At 42.3% G+C, this 12,744-nt stretch overlaps 1 protein-coding gene across 5 annotated transcripts in view; it reads left to right on the top strand.

Moving 5' to 3' along the window:
- Positions 1-12,374, top strand: part of tdrd1 (tudor domain containing 1) — a 99,398-nt gene extending 87,024 nt beyond the window's left edge. For all 5 annotated transcript variants that reach the window (XM_014157066.3, XM_014157068.3, XM_014157065.3 and 2 more), the window contains 5 exons: positions 7,249-7,416; positions 7,757-8,218; positions 8,585-8,653; positions 8,775-8,815; positions 11,446-12,374. In XM_014157066.3, coding sequence (XP_014012541.3) covers positions 7,249-7,416; positions 7,757-8,218; positions 8,585-8,653; positions 8,775-8,815; positions 11,446-11,508 — 803 coding nt within the window. In that variant the 3' untranslated portion in view covers positions 11,509-12,374. The remainder of the gene's footprint in view (positions 1-7,248; positions 7,417-7,756; positions 8,219-8,584; positions 8,654-8,774; positions 8,816-11,445) is intronic.
- The last annotated feature ends 370 nt before the right edge of the window (positions 12,375-12,744 follow it).

The raw sequence follows: 12,744 nt of genomic DNA, 5'->3' as shown, positions 1-12,744 counted from the left end.
TCCTCAACACTGGGGCCCCACAAGGGTGCGTTCTCAGCCCTCTCCTGTACTCCCTGTTCACCCATGACTGCGTGGCCATGCACGCCTCCAACTCAATCATCAAGTTTGCAGACAACACTACAGTCGTAGGCTTGATTACCAACAACAACGAGACGGCCTACAGGGAGGACTTGAGGGCCCTCGTAGTGTGGTGTCAGGAAATTAACTTTACACTCAAGATGATCGTGGATTTCAGGAAACAGCAGAGGGAGCACCCCCCTATCCACATCGATGGGACAGTAGTGAAGGTGGAAAGCTCCTCGGCGTACACGTCACGGACAAACTGAAATGGTCCACCCACACAAACAACGTGGTAAAGAAGGCGCAGCAGCGCCTCTTCAACCTCAGGAGGCTGAAGAAATTTGGCTTGTCACCAAAAACACTAAAACTTTTACAGATGCACAATCGAGAGCATCCTGTCGGGCTGTATCACCGCCTGGTACGGCAACTGCTCCGCCCACAACCGTAAGGCTCTCCAGAAGGTAGTGAGGTCTGCACAACGCATCACCGGGGGCAAACTACCTGCCCTCCAGGACACCTACAGCACCCGATGTCACAGGAAGGCCAAAAAGATCAAGCACAACAACCACCCGAGCCACTGCCTGTTCACCCCGCTACCATTCAGAAGGTGAGGTCAGTACAGGTGCATCAAAGTGGGGACCGAGAGACTGAAAAACAACTTCTATCTCAAGAGAGCCTGTTTCATCATATTGCATAATGTTTTTTTGTGACTGCACTTGAAGAAACGTACAAAGTTATTGAAATGTTCCGTATTGACTGACCTTCATGTCTTAAAGTAATGATGGACTGTCATTTCGCTTTGCTTGTTTACATTTACATTTTAGTCATTTAGCAGACGCTCTTATCCAGAGCGACTTACAGTAGTGAATGCATACATTTCATACACTTATTTTTTCTTCCGTACTGGTCCCCCGTGGGAATCGAACCCACAACCCTGGCATTGCAAACACCATGCTCTACCAACTGAGCCACACAACTGAGCTGTTCCTTGCCATAATATGGACTTTGTCTTTTACCAAATAGGGATATTTTCTGTATACCAACCCTACCTTGTCACACACAACTGGCTCAAACGCATTAAGAAGGAAAGAAATTAACAAATTAACTTTCAACAATGCATTTCAGGTGACTACCTCATGAAGCTGGTTGGGAGATAGCCAAGAGTGTGCAAAGCTGTTTTTAAGTCAAAACTGTTACTTGGCCACTTAAGAACATTCAAGCTTGTCTTGGTCAGCAATTCTTGTGTATGTTTGGCCTTATGTTTAAGGTTTTTGTCTTGCTGAAAGGGTCATTTCTGGTCATGGAACCATCACTTTACATGTTGCGTTTATATTTTTTGTTCTGTATATAAACACAACATGTAAAGTAGGGATGCACGATATATCGTGAACATATCGAGAATCGGCCGATATTAGCTAAAAATGCCAACATCGGTATCAGCTTTTGTCTAGTTTAACGCTGATTTTTAAAAACCGATGTCAAAGCTACCTTGCATACCTATTTAATGTAGGTACATGACATAATGACGCCACGTAAAATGTTGCGCAACACAGCATTCTTAACCTAGCCCACAATGTCTGTTGTGTGGATCGAGCAGTCGACAAGTCGAGCAATCATTTGTAAGAGTAAGACAATTTCAGCGAGACAATGCAAAGACGAAATCCATTAAAGCCAAGATAATGGAATTCATTGCCCTCAACAATCAACCGTTCTCTGTCGTTGGTGATGTTGGCTTTCGCCGACTGGTCGAGCACCATTACACACTACCAAGTGCACTATTTTTCAGATGTTGCCTTACCGGAGTTGCACAGTAATAGCGTAACTGCTATTAGCTTCACGACATACATACTATGGAATGCCGATTGGGCCTTTGCGTGTCAAAAAAGATACAGTAGCACTGTCAAAGCTGTGCAAACACCGGCCACGAACGATGTGTTTACAATACCGCGTTTGTAATAAGGCATCATTTGTTGGACCGCAACTTCTGGGGTAGCTAGCTTTAACTTGGTACCTAGCTAGCACCAATACAACCAGCCTGAAAACAATGACCAGTAGAAACTGCAGTCATTTTCATTATTCTTAGCAATGATTTAGGAATCCTTGTGAGTAAGTATTAGCAAGGTTGTCACTTGTTGTTCGCCTATTGAAATTGAACTTCAATTCATGAAAATAAATAGCTAGCCATCTACTTAACCCTGTTGCCCAAAGCTAACGTTATAAGCAGCCAGCTAGCTTCATCTGGCTAGTGAGGCTCGACCGGACCGGGGTAATGTGTTGTGAAGCTAGCCACAATAAGGATTAGGCACAATAGTGGAATTTGCGGTTTACCTTCAAAATGAAAGTATGTCATTGACAATGACGCAAATAAATACATAGTAGAATTATGCCATACTTTTATTTTGAATGCTAACCGCGAAGTCCGCTATTGTGGCTAGCCTGGGTCCGACCACCATTAATCAACTAATAACTGTCTTATAAATTAGGGGAATTTTAGATGACACCTAGCTATATAGTTAGCTAGCTATCTATAGCTACTGAAACAGATTGTCGTTTTGCTACGTTTTTGGGGAAGATCTTTTTTGCATCCATGAGCTAGCTAGCCTTTTTTTTTATGACCAGCACTGTAGGTGCGTGAGACATCTTGATTAGCATCATAGCATACGTATCGATCAATCGTTGTGATATATGAAATACGAGTGATAGTGTAATCAATGTGTAATAACTACGTAAATATATGAACGCGTTTATGTGACGTGCAGTCATATTCAGGTCCTGATTGGTCAACAAGCTTATTTGACACACAAATAGTGTAATTTGATGTGTATCTTTTTTGACAAAGACCCAAACGGCGTTAGATAGAAATCCAACTTGAGAATGAAACGACTGAACAAATGAACAACGAAACAGCACTGCAAGAAATAGGTTTTGATTGTTTTAGTGGTAATGGGGACATATGTAAATGCCAACGAAATAACTTTTTTGTGTGTGTGTAACCTTTATTTAACTAGGCAAGTCTGTTAAGAACAAATTCTTATTTACAATGACGGCAAACCCGGACGACGCTGGGCCAATTGTGCACCGCCCTATGGGACTCCAAATCAAGGCCAGATGTGATTCAGCCTGGATTCAAACCAGGGACTGATACACCTTTTGCCCTGAGATGAATGCCTTAGACCGCTGCATCCGTCTATGTTAACTATTTAACTACTAGAAAGCTTAAAAGGCCGCTAAAATTGTATATATCGGTATCGTTTTATTTTTTTTTTGCAAGGAAAATATTGGTATCGGCGAAAAACTTCATATCGGTGCATCACTCTTGTTCGCATGAGCTGAAATAAAAGATCCCAGAAATGTTCCTTACACACAAAAAGCTTATTTCGCTTAAATGTTGTGTACACATTTGTTTACATCCCTGTTAGTGAGCATTTCTCCTTTGCCAAGATAATCCATCCACCTGACAGGTGTGGCATATCAAGAAGCTGATTAAACAGCATGATCATTATACAGGTGCACCTTGTGCTGGCGACAATAAAAGGACACTCTGAAATGTGCAGTTTTGTAACACAGCACCATGCCACAGATGTCTCAAGTGTTGAGGGAGCATGCAATTGGCAAACTGACTACAGGAATGTCCACCAGGGCTGTTGCCAGAGAATTTCATATTAATTTCTCTACTATAAGCCACCTCCAACGTCGTTTTAGAGAATTTAGCAGTACATCCAGCCGGCCTTACAACCGCAGACCACGTGTATAGTGTTGTGTGGGCGAGCTGTTTGCTGATGTCAACGTTGTGAACAGATTGCCCATTTTCTTTAAGGTATCTGTGACCAAAAGATGCATCTATGTATTCCCAGTCATGTGAAATCCATAGATGGGGCCTAATTAATTTCAATTGACTGATTACCTCATATGAACTAACACAGTAACATTTTTGAAATTGTTGCTTGTTGCGTTTTCATATTTTTGTTCAGTATGGTATCAGAAAGATCATTCTGCAGTTTCTATGACAAATAACTTATTTAGGCTTGCCATAACGAAGGGGTTGAGTACTTAAGACATTTCAGATTAATTTTTTATGAATTTGTAAAAATGTCTTAAAACCTAATTCCACTTTGACATTATGGGGTATTGTGTGTAGGCCATTGACACAAGATCCCCATTTAATCCATTTTAAATTCAGGCTGTAACACAACAAAATGTGGAAATAGTCAATGGGTGTGAATACTTTGAAGGCACTGTATATTGTTAGGGTCCGACGGGTTAAGGATCAAAGCTCTACTCTTGTCAGTCTCTCGCCCCGCAGGCCTGCACCATGCAAAACTGGTATCAACCCAGGCCTGGAGTGACACGGTCAGCACAAGTTCTTCACGCTGAATTGCGATGTCGGGCAATTGTTCCGAAAGTGTCTTCCTGTGAGCCGGTTTAATGGGCTCATGTTGATTTAGATAAGATTAATTTCACAGCATAGCAATAAAATAAAAAAACATGAAAAGGCCAAGCAATGGACAGTATAGGCTGGATGTGTGCAAAATGCAATAGGCCTTTCGAAAGTGTTAAGACTTTTTCCACGTTTTGTTATGTTACAGCCTTATTCTAAAATGGATTAAATCGTTTTTTCCCCCTGATCAATCTACACACAATAGCCTATAATGACTATGATAAATACGTTTGTTTTAAACATTTTTGAAAATGTGTTAAAAATACTAAACTGAATTATCACATTTACATAAGTATTCAGACTCATTACTTTGTTGAAGCACATTTGGCAGTGATTAAAGCCTTAAGTCTTCTTGGGTATGACGCTACAAGCTTGGCACACCTGTATTTGGGGAGTTTCTCCCATTCTTCTCTGCAGTTCTTCTCAAGCTCTGTCAGGTTGAATGGGAAGCGTTGCTGCATAGCTATTTTCAGGTCTCTCCAGAGATGTTAGATTGGGTTCAAGTCTGTGCTCTGGCTGAGCCACTCAAGGACATTCAGAGACTTGTCCCCAAGCCACTCCTGCGTTGTCTTGGCTGTGTGCTTAGGGTCGTTGTCCTGTTAGAAGGTGAACCTTTGCCCTAGTCTGAGGTCCTGAGCGTTCTGGAGCAGCTTTTCATCAAGGATCTCTGTACTTTGCTCCGTTCATCTTTGCCTCGATCCTGACTAGTCTCCCAGTTCCTGCTGCTGAATAACATCCCCACAGCATGATGCTGCCACCACCATGCTTCACATTAGGGATGGTGACAGGTTTCTTCCAGACGTGATGCTTGGCATTCAGGCCAAAGAGTTCAATCTTGGTTTCATCATACCAGAGAATCTCTTTTTTAATGGTGTAAGAGTCTTTAGGTGCCTTTTGGCAAACTCCATGCAGGCTGTCATGTGCCTTGTACTAAGGAGTGGCTTCTGCCTGGCCACTCTACCATACAGGCCTGATTTGGTGGAGTGCTGCGGAGATTGTCCTTCTGGAAGTTTCTCCCATCTCCACAGAGGAACACTAGAGCTCTGTCAGATTGACCATCAGGTTCTTGGTCACCTCCCTGACCATGCCCCCCCCCCCCCCCCCCCCCCCCCCCGATTGCTCAGTTTGGCCAGGCGGCCAGCTCTAGGAAGAGTCTTAATGGTTCCAAACCTTTTCCATTTAAGAAAGATGGAGGCCACTATGTTCTTGGGGACCTTAAATGCTGCAGATATGTTTTGGTACCCGTCCCCAGATCTGTACCTCGACACAATCCTGTCTCGGAGCTTTACGGGCAATTCCTTCTACCTCATGGCTTGGTTTTTGCTCTGACATGCACTGTAGGACCTTATATAGACAGGTGTGTGCCTTTCCAAATCATGTCCAATCAATTGAATTTACCACAGGTGGACTCCAGTCAAGTTGTAAAAACATCTCAAGAATGATCAATTTCAAGTCTCATAGCAAAGAGTCTGAATACTTATTTAAATAAGGTATTTCTGTTTTTTTATTTGTAATACATTTGCAAAAAGTTCTGAACCTGTTTTGTTTGTCATTATTTGGTATTGTGTGTAGATTGAGGAAAATGTTTTAATTAAATCCATTTTAGAGTAAGGCTGTAACATAAAATGTGGAGAAGGCCAAGGGGTCAGGATATTTTCCAAATGCACTGTAAATGTAGGATACATGTTGATTTGTGCAAAAGATTGTAAAAGTTGTGGAAGTGGCTGTCTCACTGACCTAGGCCATTTTGGACTGGTCACCTGACCCACAAGGCCACAACTTACGGAGCATGGGTTTAACCAGAACTGATCATTGAAAACGTAACATTTTGAATAATAAATTCGTTATTCTGTTTATCATTATCCAATATTTCCTTTAGACAATGAAAGCAAAAAAGCATACTGTTTTGTTTTCAGATTCAAATTAAATAAACGAGGAACTACACTTCACTCGTTTTTTTTTTAATCTTGTCGTCTTATAGGAAATATTAATTGGCCAAAACGTACACGCACCTTACAGGTAGGTGTTCCTAAATTGGACAGACCAGGTGATCTATCAAAGACCAGAGTCTGTTCTCTCTTTGTCCCTCTTTCTCTCGCCTCCACAGCCAGTGGCCATTCCAGGCCAAAGCTGGTAATTTCATGTCTGATAGTGAAGTAATGACACAATGTGTGAGTGCAGAGTGCATTCCGCTGCGCAGGTAACTACTGGGTTGGGATTGAATGCTAATGTTAAAGTCAAAGTACTCAAGGTAAAGTGTGAATAGTCTTAAAAACTCTCAACAAAAGTGTGTTCCAATAGTCTTTAATAGCTGAAATGCCATTGTTTCATTATGTGACGCACTGAGAAGCTACTGAATTCTCAGATTATGTGAAAATCCCTAATAATCAGAATCTTCTGAATATTACATCTGATATAGGGGATGCTAGCGTGTGTGAAGTACTGACCTGATTGTATGAAATGTGGACTACACATTCCTTTTGACTATAGCCACATGAACATGGATGAAATCATTCTCTTTTTGTCCTTCAAAAGTTAATTTCAAGTCAACTATTTTTGGATGAGCTGCATACGGTACAAAGGCAAACATATTGAGTTTTTTTATGGACAGTCATCTCTGTTGTCCATCACCTGTCAACGGATGGCTCAATCCCTCATTTTTGTACACAAAATCTCAGTGGCCTTTTAGCGCTGTACATGTAGACCATATTCCTCTAGATGAGGAAAGCTATTGTTGTTTTACCCCTCAGGTGATAAGAATTGGTACAGAGCCGTGTTCCTGGAGACCACAGCGACTGAGGCCAGTGTTATCTATGCAGACTACGGCAACTCCGAGAAGCTCCCCTTCGCCAGCATTCTGCCCATTCCCACAGAGTTCCTGGAGCTCCCTTTCCAGATTGCCCGCTGTGCCCTCACAGGTAAGAGGGGCCACACATGGCAGAAGTCAACTGCACAGTCTGAAGTTAACGCCTAGCCCTGTAGCTGTGATCTTGTCCCATTGTCTGTCTGGGCCTGTAGGAGAACTTTGAGATGTGATCTGTGTCTGTTGTATGTCTGTGTGACTGGTCTGTCTAGTTTCTGTGGCACTCATTTTCTGTACATAAAAAGGGATATGATCTATGATATGTGTCTTCCTGTCAACTGCCTGTGTGACTGATCCGTCTTGTTTCTGAGTCTTCATCCCTGTATTTAAGAAGTGCTCTGAGATGATACCTGTCAGTCTGTGTCATGTTGTCTGTCTGTTTGGCCCTGCTGTAGGTAAGGAGCACTTCCCGTCAGTGTGGCCCGTGGAGGTCCTGGAGCTCTTCAGTGCCCTGCTGAGTGACGGAGTGCTGGCCTCTGTCCAGGACTTCGATGGCAACTCCAACCTGCTGTCAGTCACCCTGCAAATAGAGCGAGGCGGGGGCCACCTCAACACTATGATCCTAGAGGGGCTGCAGAGCACACAAACCGGTAGCGCCAAGACCTCCACCCCCAGACAGGAGCCAGGCCAGACCAAGACCCCCATCATCGCCACAGCTCCAGTCACGCCGGCCACAGCTCCAGTCACGCCGGCCACAGCTCCAGTCACGCCGGCCACAGCTCCAGTCACGCCGGCCACAGCTCCAGTCACGCCGGCCACAGCTCCAGTCACGCCGGCCACAGCTCCAGTCACGCCGGCCACAGCTCCAGTCACGCCGGCCACAGCTCCAGTCACGCCGGCCACAGCTCCAGTGACTGGTGTGTCAGTTCAGACATCCGTGTTCTTGTGGTACTAATAGACAGTATCAAAGGGATATTGTAGTGTGTGGCAGGTAGCCTAGAGGTTAGAAAGGCAGGCCTGCAACTGGACGGTTTCCAGTTCGAATCCCATGTGTGACAGGAAAATCTGGTGGTATTTCTAGGTATCATAGATGCCATTTCCTGCTGTTGTGCCCTTCAGCAAGGCACTTAACCCCTACACTGCTCCAGGGTCACCGCACTGTGGCAATGTAACCATTTGTTTTGTTTTTTGCATCTTGCTCATTGTGTTTGTAGTATCTTCTAATTAAATATTACACATAACCTTTTAGATGAGCTGTATATATAAATCTTATGTACTTTCAGATTATGCTGCACCGAAGAATACCGAACCCAAGGAACCACAGAGCCTAACTTGCTCAAAGAGCGTGAATGGTATGTCCAAATGACTCATCAGATACTGCTTACTTGATCACTTTGACACATTATTGGCACATTTTACCCAGCTGTTGGTTTCCAAGTTGGATAAGCACTGACTCCAGTATTTGTTCTCCAGATTATGCCTCTCCATGCTGCTGCCGGGACTTGGTGCAAAAGGTGAAACACATTTTTCCACTATTGCTACTAACATATTCTGGTGGTGGCACCAGCCCATGATTTGGTCACACAGTAATTGTTGCTTTGTCACGCAGTAGAAAAAAAACGTATAAAGTAATTCACAGTGCTAATGAGATGGTATGATTCAAGTCAATAAATACATTGTTTAATCTGACATATCCAAGAAAGATTTCAGATATTTTGATATGTAACCTAAACCAGTTATTCATTTTAGGCTATTGTTGCTATATTTTACTCTCAAAATAGGACTCCAGAATTAGATTTATTTTGTTCAATCAAATCGAAGTTTATTGGTCGTGTATACAAATTTGCAGGTACATTTGAAATGAGTGTGTTTCTAGAACCATCGGTGCAGTAATACCTAGCAATAAAATAAACACACACATAGTCTCCCCCAAAAATAAGAAATGAGGAAATATCAGAACGAGTAATGTCAGAGACCTTGACTTTTTCCACATTTTGTTATTAATATTATTATTCTTAAATGGAGAGAAAAAAAATTAAATGACCATCTTACATGAAATTACCAGCTATGGAATGGCACTACTGGCTGTGGAGGTGAGAGAGAAGGTCCCACAGTTGACAGTGCATGTCAAAGCAAAAACCAAGCCATGAGGTTAAAGGAATTGTTCGCAGAGCTACAAGACAGGATTATGTCGTGGAACAGATCTGGGGAAGGGTACCGAAACATTTCTGCAGCATTGAACGTCCCCAAGAACACAGTGGCCTCCATTCTTAAATGGAAAAAGTTTGGAACCACCAAGTCTCTTCCTATTGCTGCCAGTAAGATTGCACCTAAATCAACCATTTATCGGATCATCAAGAACTTCAAGGAAAGCTGTTCAATTGTTGTGAAGAAGGCTTCAGGGCCCCCAAGAAAGTCCAGCAAGCGCCAGCACCGTCTCCTAAAGTTGATTCAGCTGCGGGATCGAGGCACCACCAGTACAGAGCTTGCTCAGGAATGGCAGCAGGCAGGTGTGAGTGCATCTGCACGCACAGTGAGGCAAAGACTTTTGGAGGATGGCCTGGTGTCAAGAAGGGCAGCAAAGAAGCCACTTCTCTCCAGGAAAAACATCAGGGACAGACTGATATTCTTCAAAAGGTACAGGGATTGGACTGCTGAGGACTGGGATAAAGTCATTTTCTCTGAATCCCCTTACCAGTTGTTTGGGGCATCCAGAAAAAAGCTTGTCCGGAGAAGACAAGGTGAGCGCTACCATCAGTCCTGTGTCATGCCAACAGTAAAGCATCCTGAGACCATTCATGTGTGGGGTTGCTTCTCAGCCAAAGGAGTGGGCTCACTCACAATTTTGCCTAAGAACACAGCCATGAATAAAGAATGGTACCAACACATCCTCCGAGAACAACTTCTCCCAACCATCCAGGAACAGTTTGGTGACGAACAATGCCTTTTCCAGCATGATGGAGCACCTTGCCATAAGGAAAAAGTGATAACTAAGTGGCTCGGGGAACGAAACATAGATATTTTGGGTCCATGGCCAGGAAACGGCCCAGACCTTAATCCCATTGAGAACGTGTGGTCAATCCTCAAGAGGCGGGTGGACAAACAAAAACCCACAAATTCTGACAAACTCCAAGCATTGATTATGCAAGAATGGGCTGCCATCAGTCAGGATGTGGCCCAGAAGTTAATTGACAGCATGCCAGGGCGGATTGCAGAGGTCTTGAAAAAGAAGGGTCAACAGTGCAAATATTGACTCTTTGCATCAACTTCATGTAATTGTCAATAAAAGCCTTTGACACTTATGAAATGCTTGTAATTATACTTCAGTATTCCATAGTAACATCTGACAAAAAAATCTAAAGACACTGAGGCAGCAGACTTTGTGAAAATTTATATTTGTGTCATTCTCTCAACTTTTGGTCACGACTAGAAAAGCTGTATGCAGCACTAGTTGTTTTGGATGAACCATGACTAGAATACAGTCTATACATATGAAGTGGGTAAAACAGAATGTAAACATTATTATTAAAGTGACCAATGTTCAATAACTATGTACATAAGGTGAAGGGTAGCGTACCGAGTGGTAGCCGGGCTAGAACAGTGATTAAGGCTAGTGGTGACAGAATCAGTTTCTGTCTCTCAGTCCCAGCTTTGATGCACCTGTACAGTGAAATGTATTTTTGAGCACTGGCTATCCGTTTATTTGGCCCTTGTTTCTGATTTGATTTGTTTCTGTGAAATCTCAAATTCATTGAACCTTATGCTCTTTTAACACTAGAACCGCCAACGTCTTTTGAACATGGTCTTTTGAGCGTCATGTGATTTAACAATTGTAATATTGCTGCCATTTTTAGTCATGTCACCCTCCGTCCTTGACTTTTCCTAAATAAGTCTTTCACACACTTACGTTGTGAGAATTTCGATACCACAGAGTTTGTTTCTTAAGACCTGCCTAAACGAAATGATGAGTTTCTTTGTGATGGTGTATATTAAATTGATTTATTAGACTGTTAAAATAGACACGCCAAGGGTGTGACATTGGCCTGGATGAGTATGCCTCGAGGCCCGGCGGTTCTAGTGTTAAGGACCATCTTCTGACCAAAGTGTAGAACCAACATGTTTTGAACCCCCTTCTCTTTCACAGATTGACCAACTGGAAGAGCACATTCTGTTCCTCATGAAGCAAATAGGTGGATGGTCAAAGTGACTGCCATACACAACGACTACACAACTCTATGTTCTAGGAATATTCATGAATACATGTAGGTATTCAGTTTAAGGGATTTATGCTTTGCAGTTCAGTTGGGATGTTCTCTCAAGGGTTTTTGGTGGGTGAATGTTGCATCTTGGCTGTGAAAAGTATTTACATTATGGATATATGTTGGAACAGCTCTTGATCAGGACTTAGTTTTAAACTTTGGTTTAAAATTGCTAATCTAATCATATTTTACACTTTCATCATAAACTATATCATAATTGTACTTTACAGAAGTAAGCAATCTTGGAAATGTTATTGTTTTGTGACCATGTGGTCAATGCATCAGTAATGTTAGGTACCATAGTCTTCTTTTCAATATACTGTATCCAGAATCCAGCTCTGAATTCAGATCCAAGCTTTAAGGTTGTTCCCATTGCTCAAGTCACAGCAACATTACATGATTATGTGCCTTCTCATTTAGTGTTCCACCATCTGTTGAAGAGGCATGGTTTCTCATTTACTTGTTTTAATTAAAGTTCAGTTTGGGATATGGAATGGCTTTGTGACATTAAAGGAAAGCATTTACTTGAGCGGATTTCTTGATGGATAACCAAACAGCCGGGTCACAGACTACATGCCAATTAGAAATGTGTTTTAGTGCTTGATCTAAGGTAAGAAGACGACAATATTTATTTTCCTGTGTGTGAAATAACTTCGCTAGATATTTGGGCCCTCATTTGCTCCTTGTAGATCTTACTTTTTGTCAAATTATCAATGTTCATTTTGAGTTGAAGACCTTTAACGGAGAATGTTGCTCTCTTTCAACCTAATCTGTATTTTTTATGTTAATGGAATGTTATAAAAGGGTGAAGACACTTTTTTTTGTGTGATTTTTACTTGTTTTTGAGAAACCCCAGTCGTGATAGACTTCCTCATTGCTCGTTGTGCAGTGTGCGGGTGTCCAAAAAGACCCACGTGCTTTTAGAAACACACGCTCTCTGTATGGTGATGTAGGTCTTTAGATGTTGTACACATGCAATTATGTGATTCCGAACTTCATCCGCAACGTTATATTCCATTTTGTGCAAGTCCAGCGGTTTCCCTTACCAGCTTGTGCTACTTCTCTGTGTAGCCTGCGCAGCACAGAAGAAACGGTAAGTACATTCATTTCTTTGACACTTGTCAATATAAAAACTGACTTATACCCATAAGTTTAACAATTAAATATTTTAATAAAATTAGTAA

The sequence above is a fragment of the Salmo salar genome, chromosome 19 (genome assembly GCF_965601325.2).
Source record: "Salmo salar chromosome 19, fSalSal1, whole genome shotgun sequence".
In the NCBI taxonomy this organism is placed as follows: Eukaryota; Metazoa; Chordata; class Actinopteri; order Salmoniformes; family Salmonidae; genus Salmo; species Salmo salar.
Note: the sequence above shows the minus strand (reverse complement) of the source record. Positions and strands in the feature narration are given on the sequence as shown.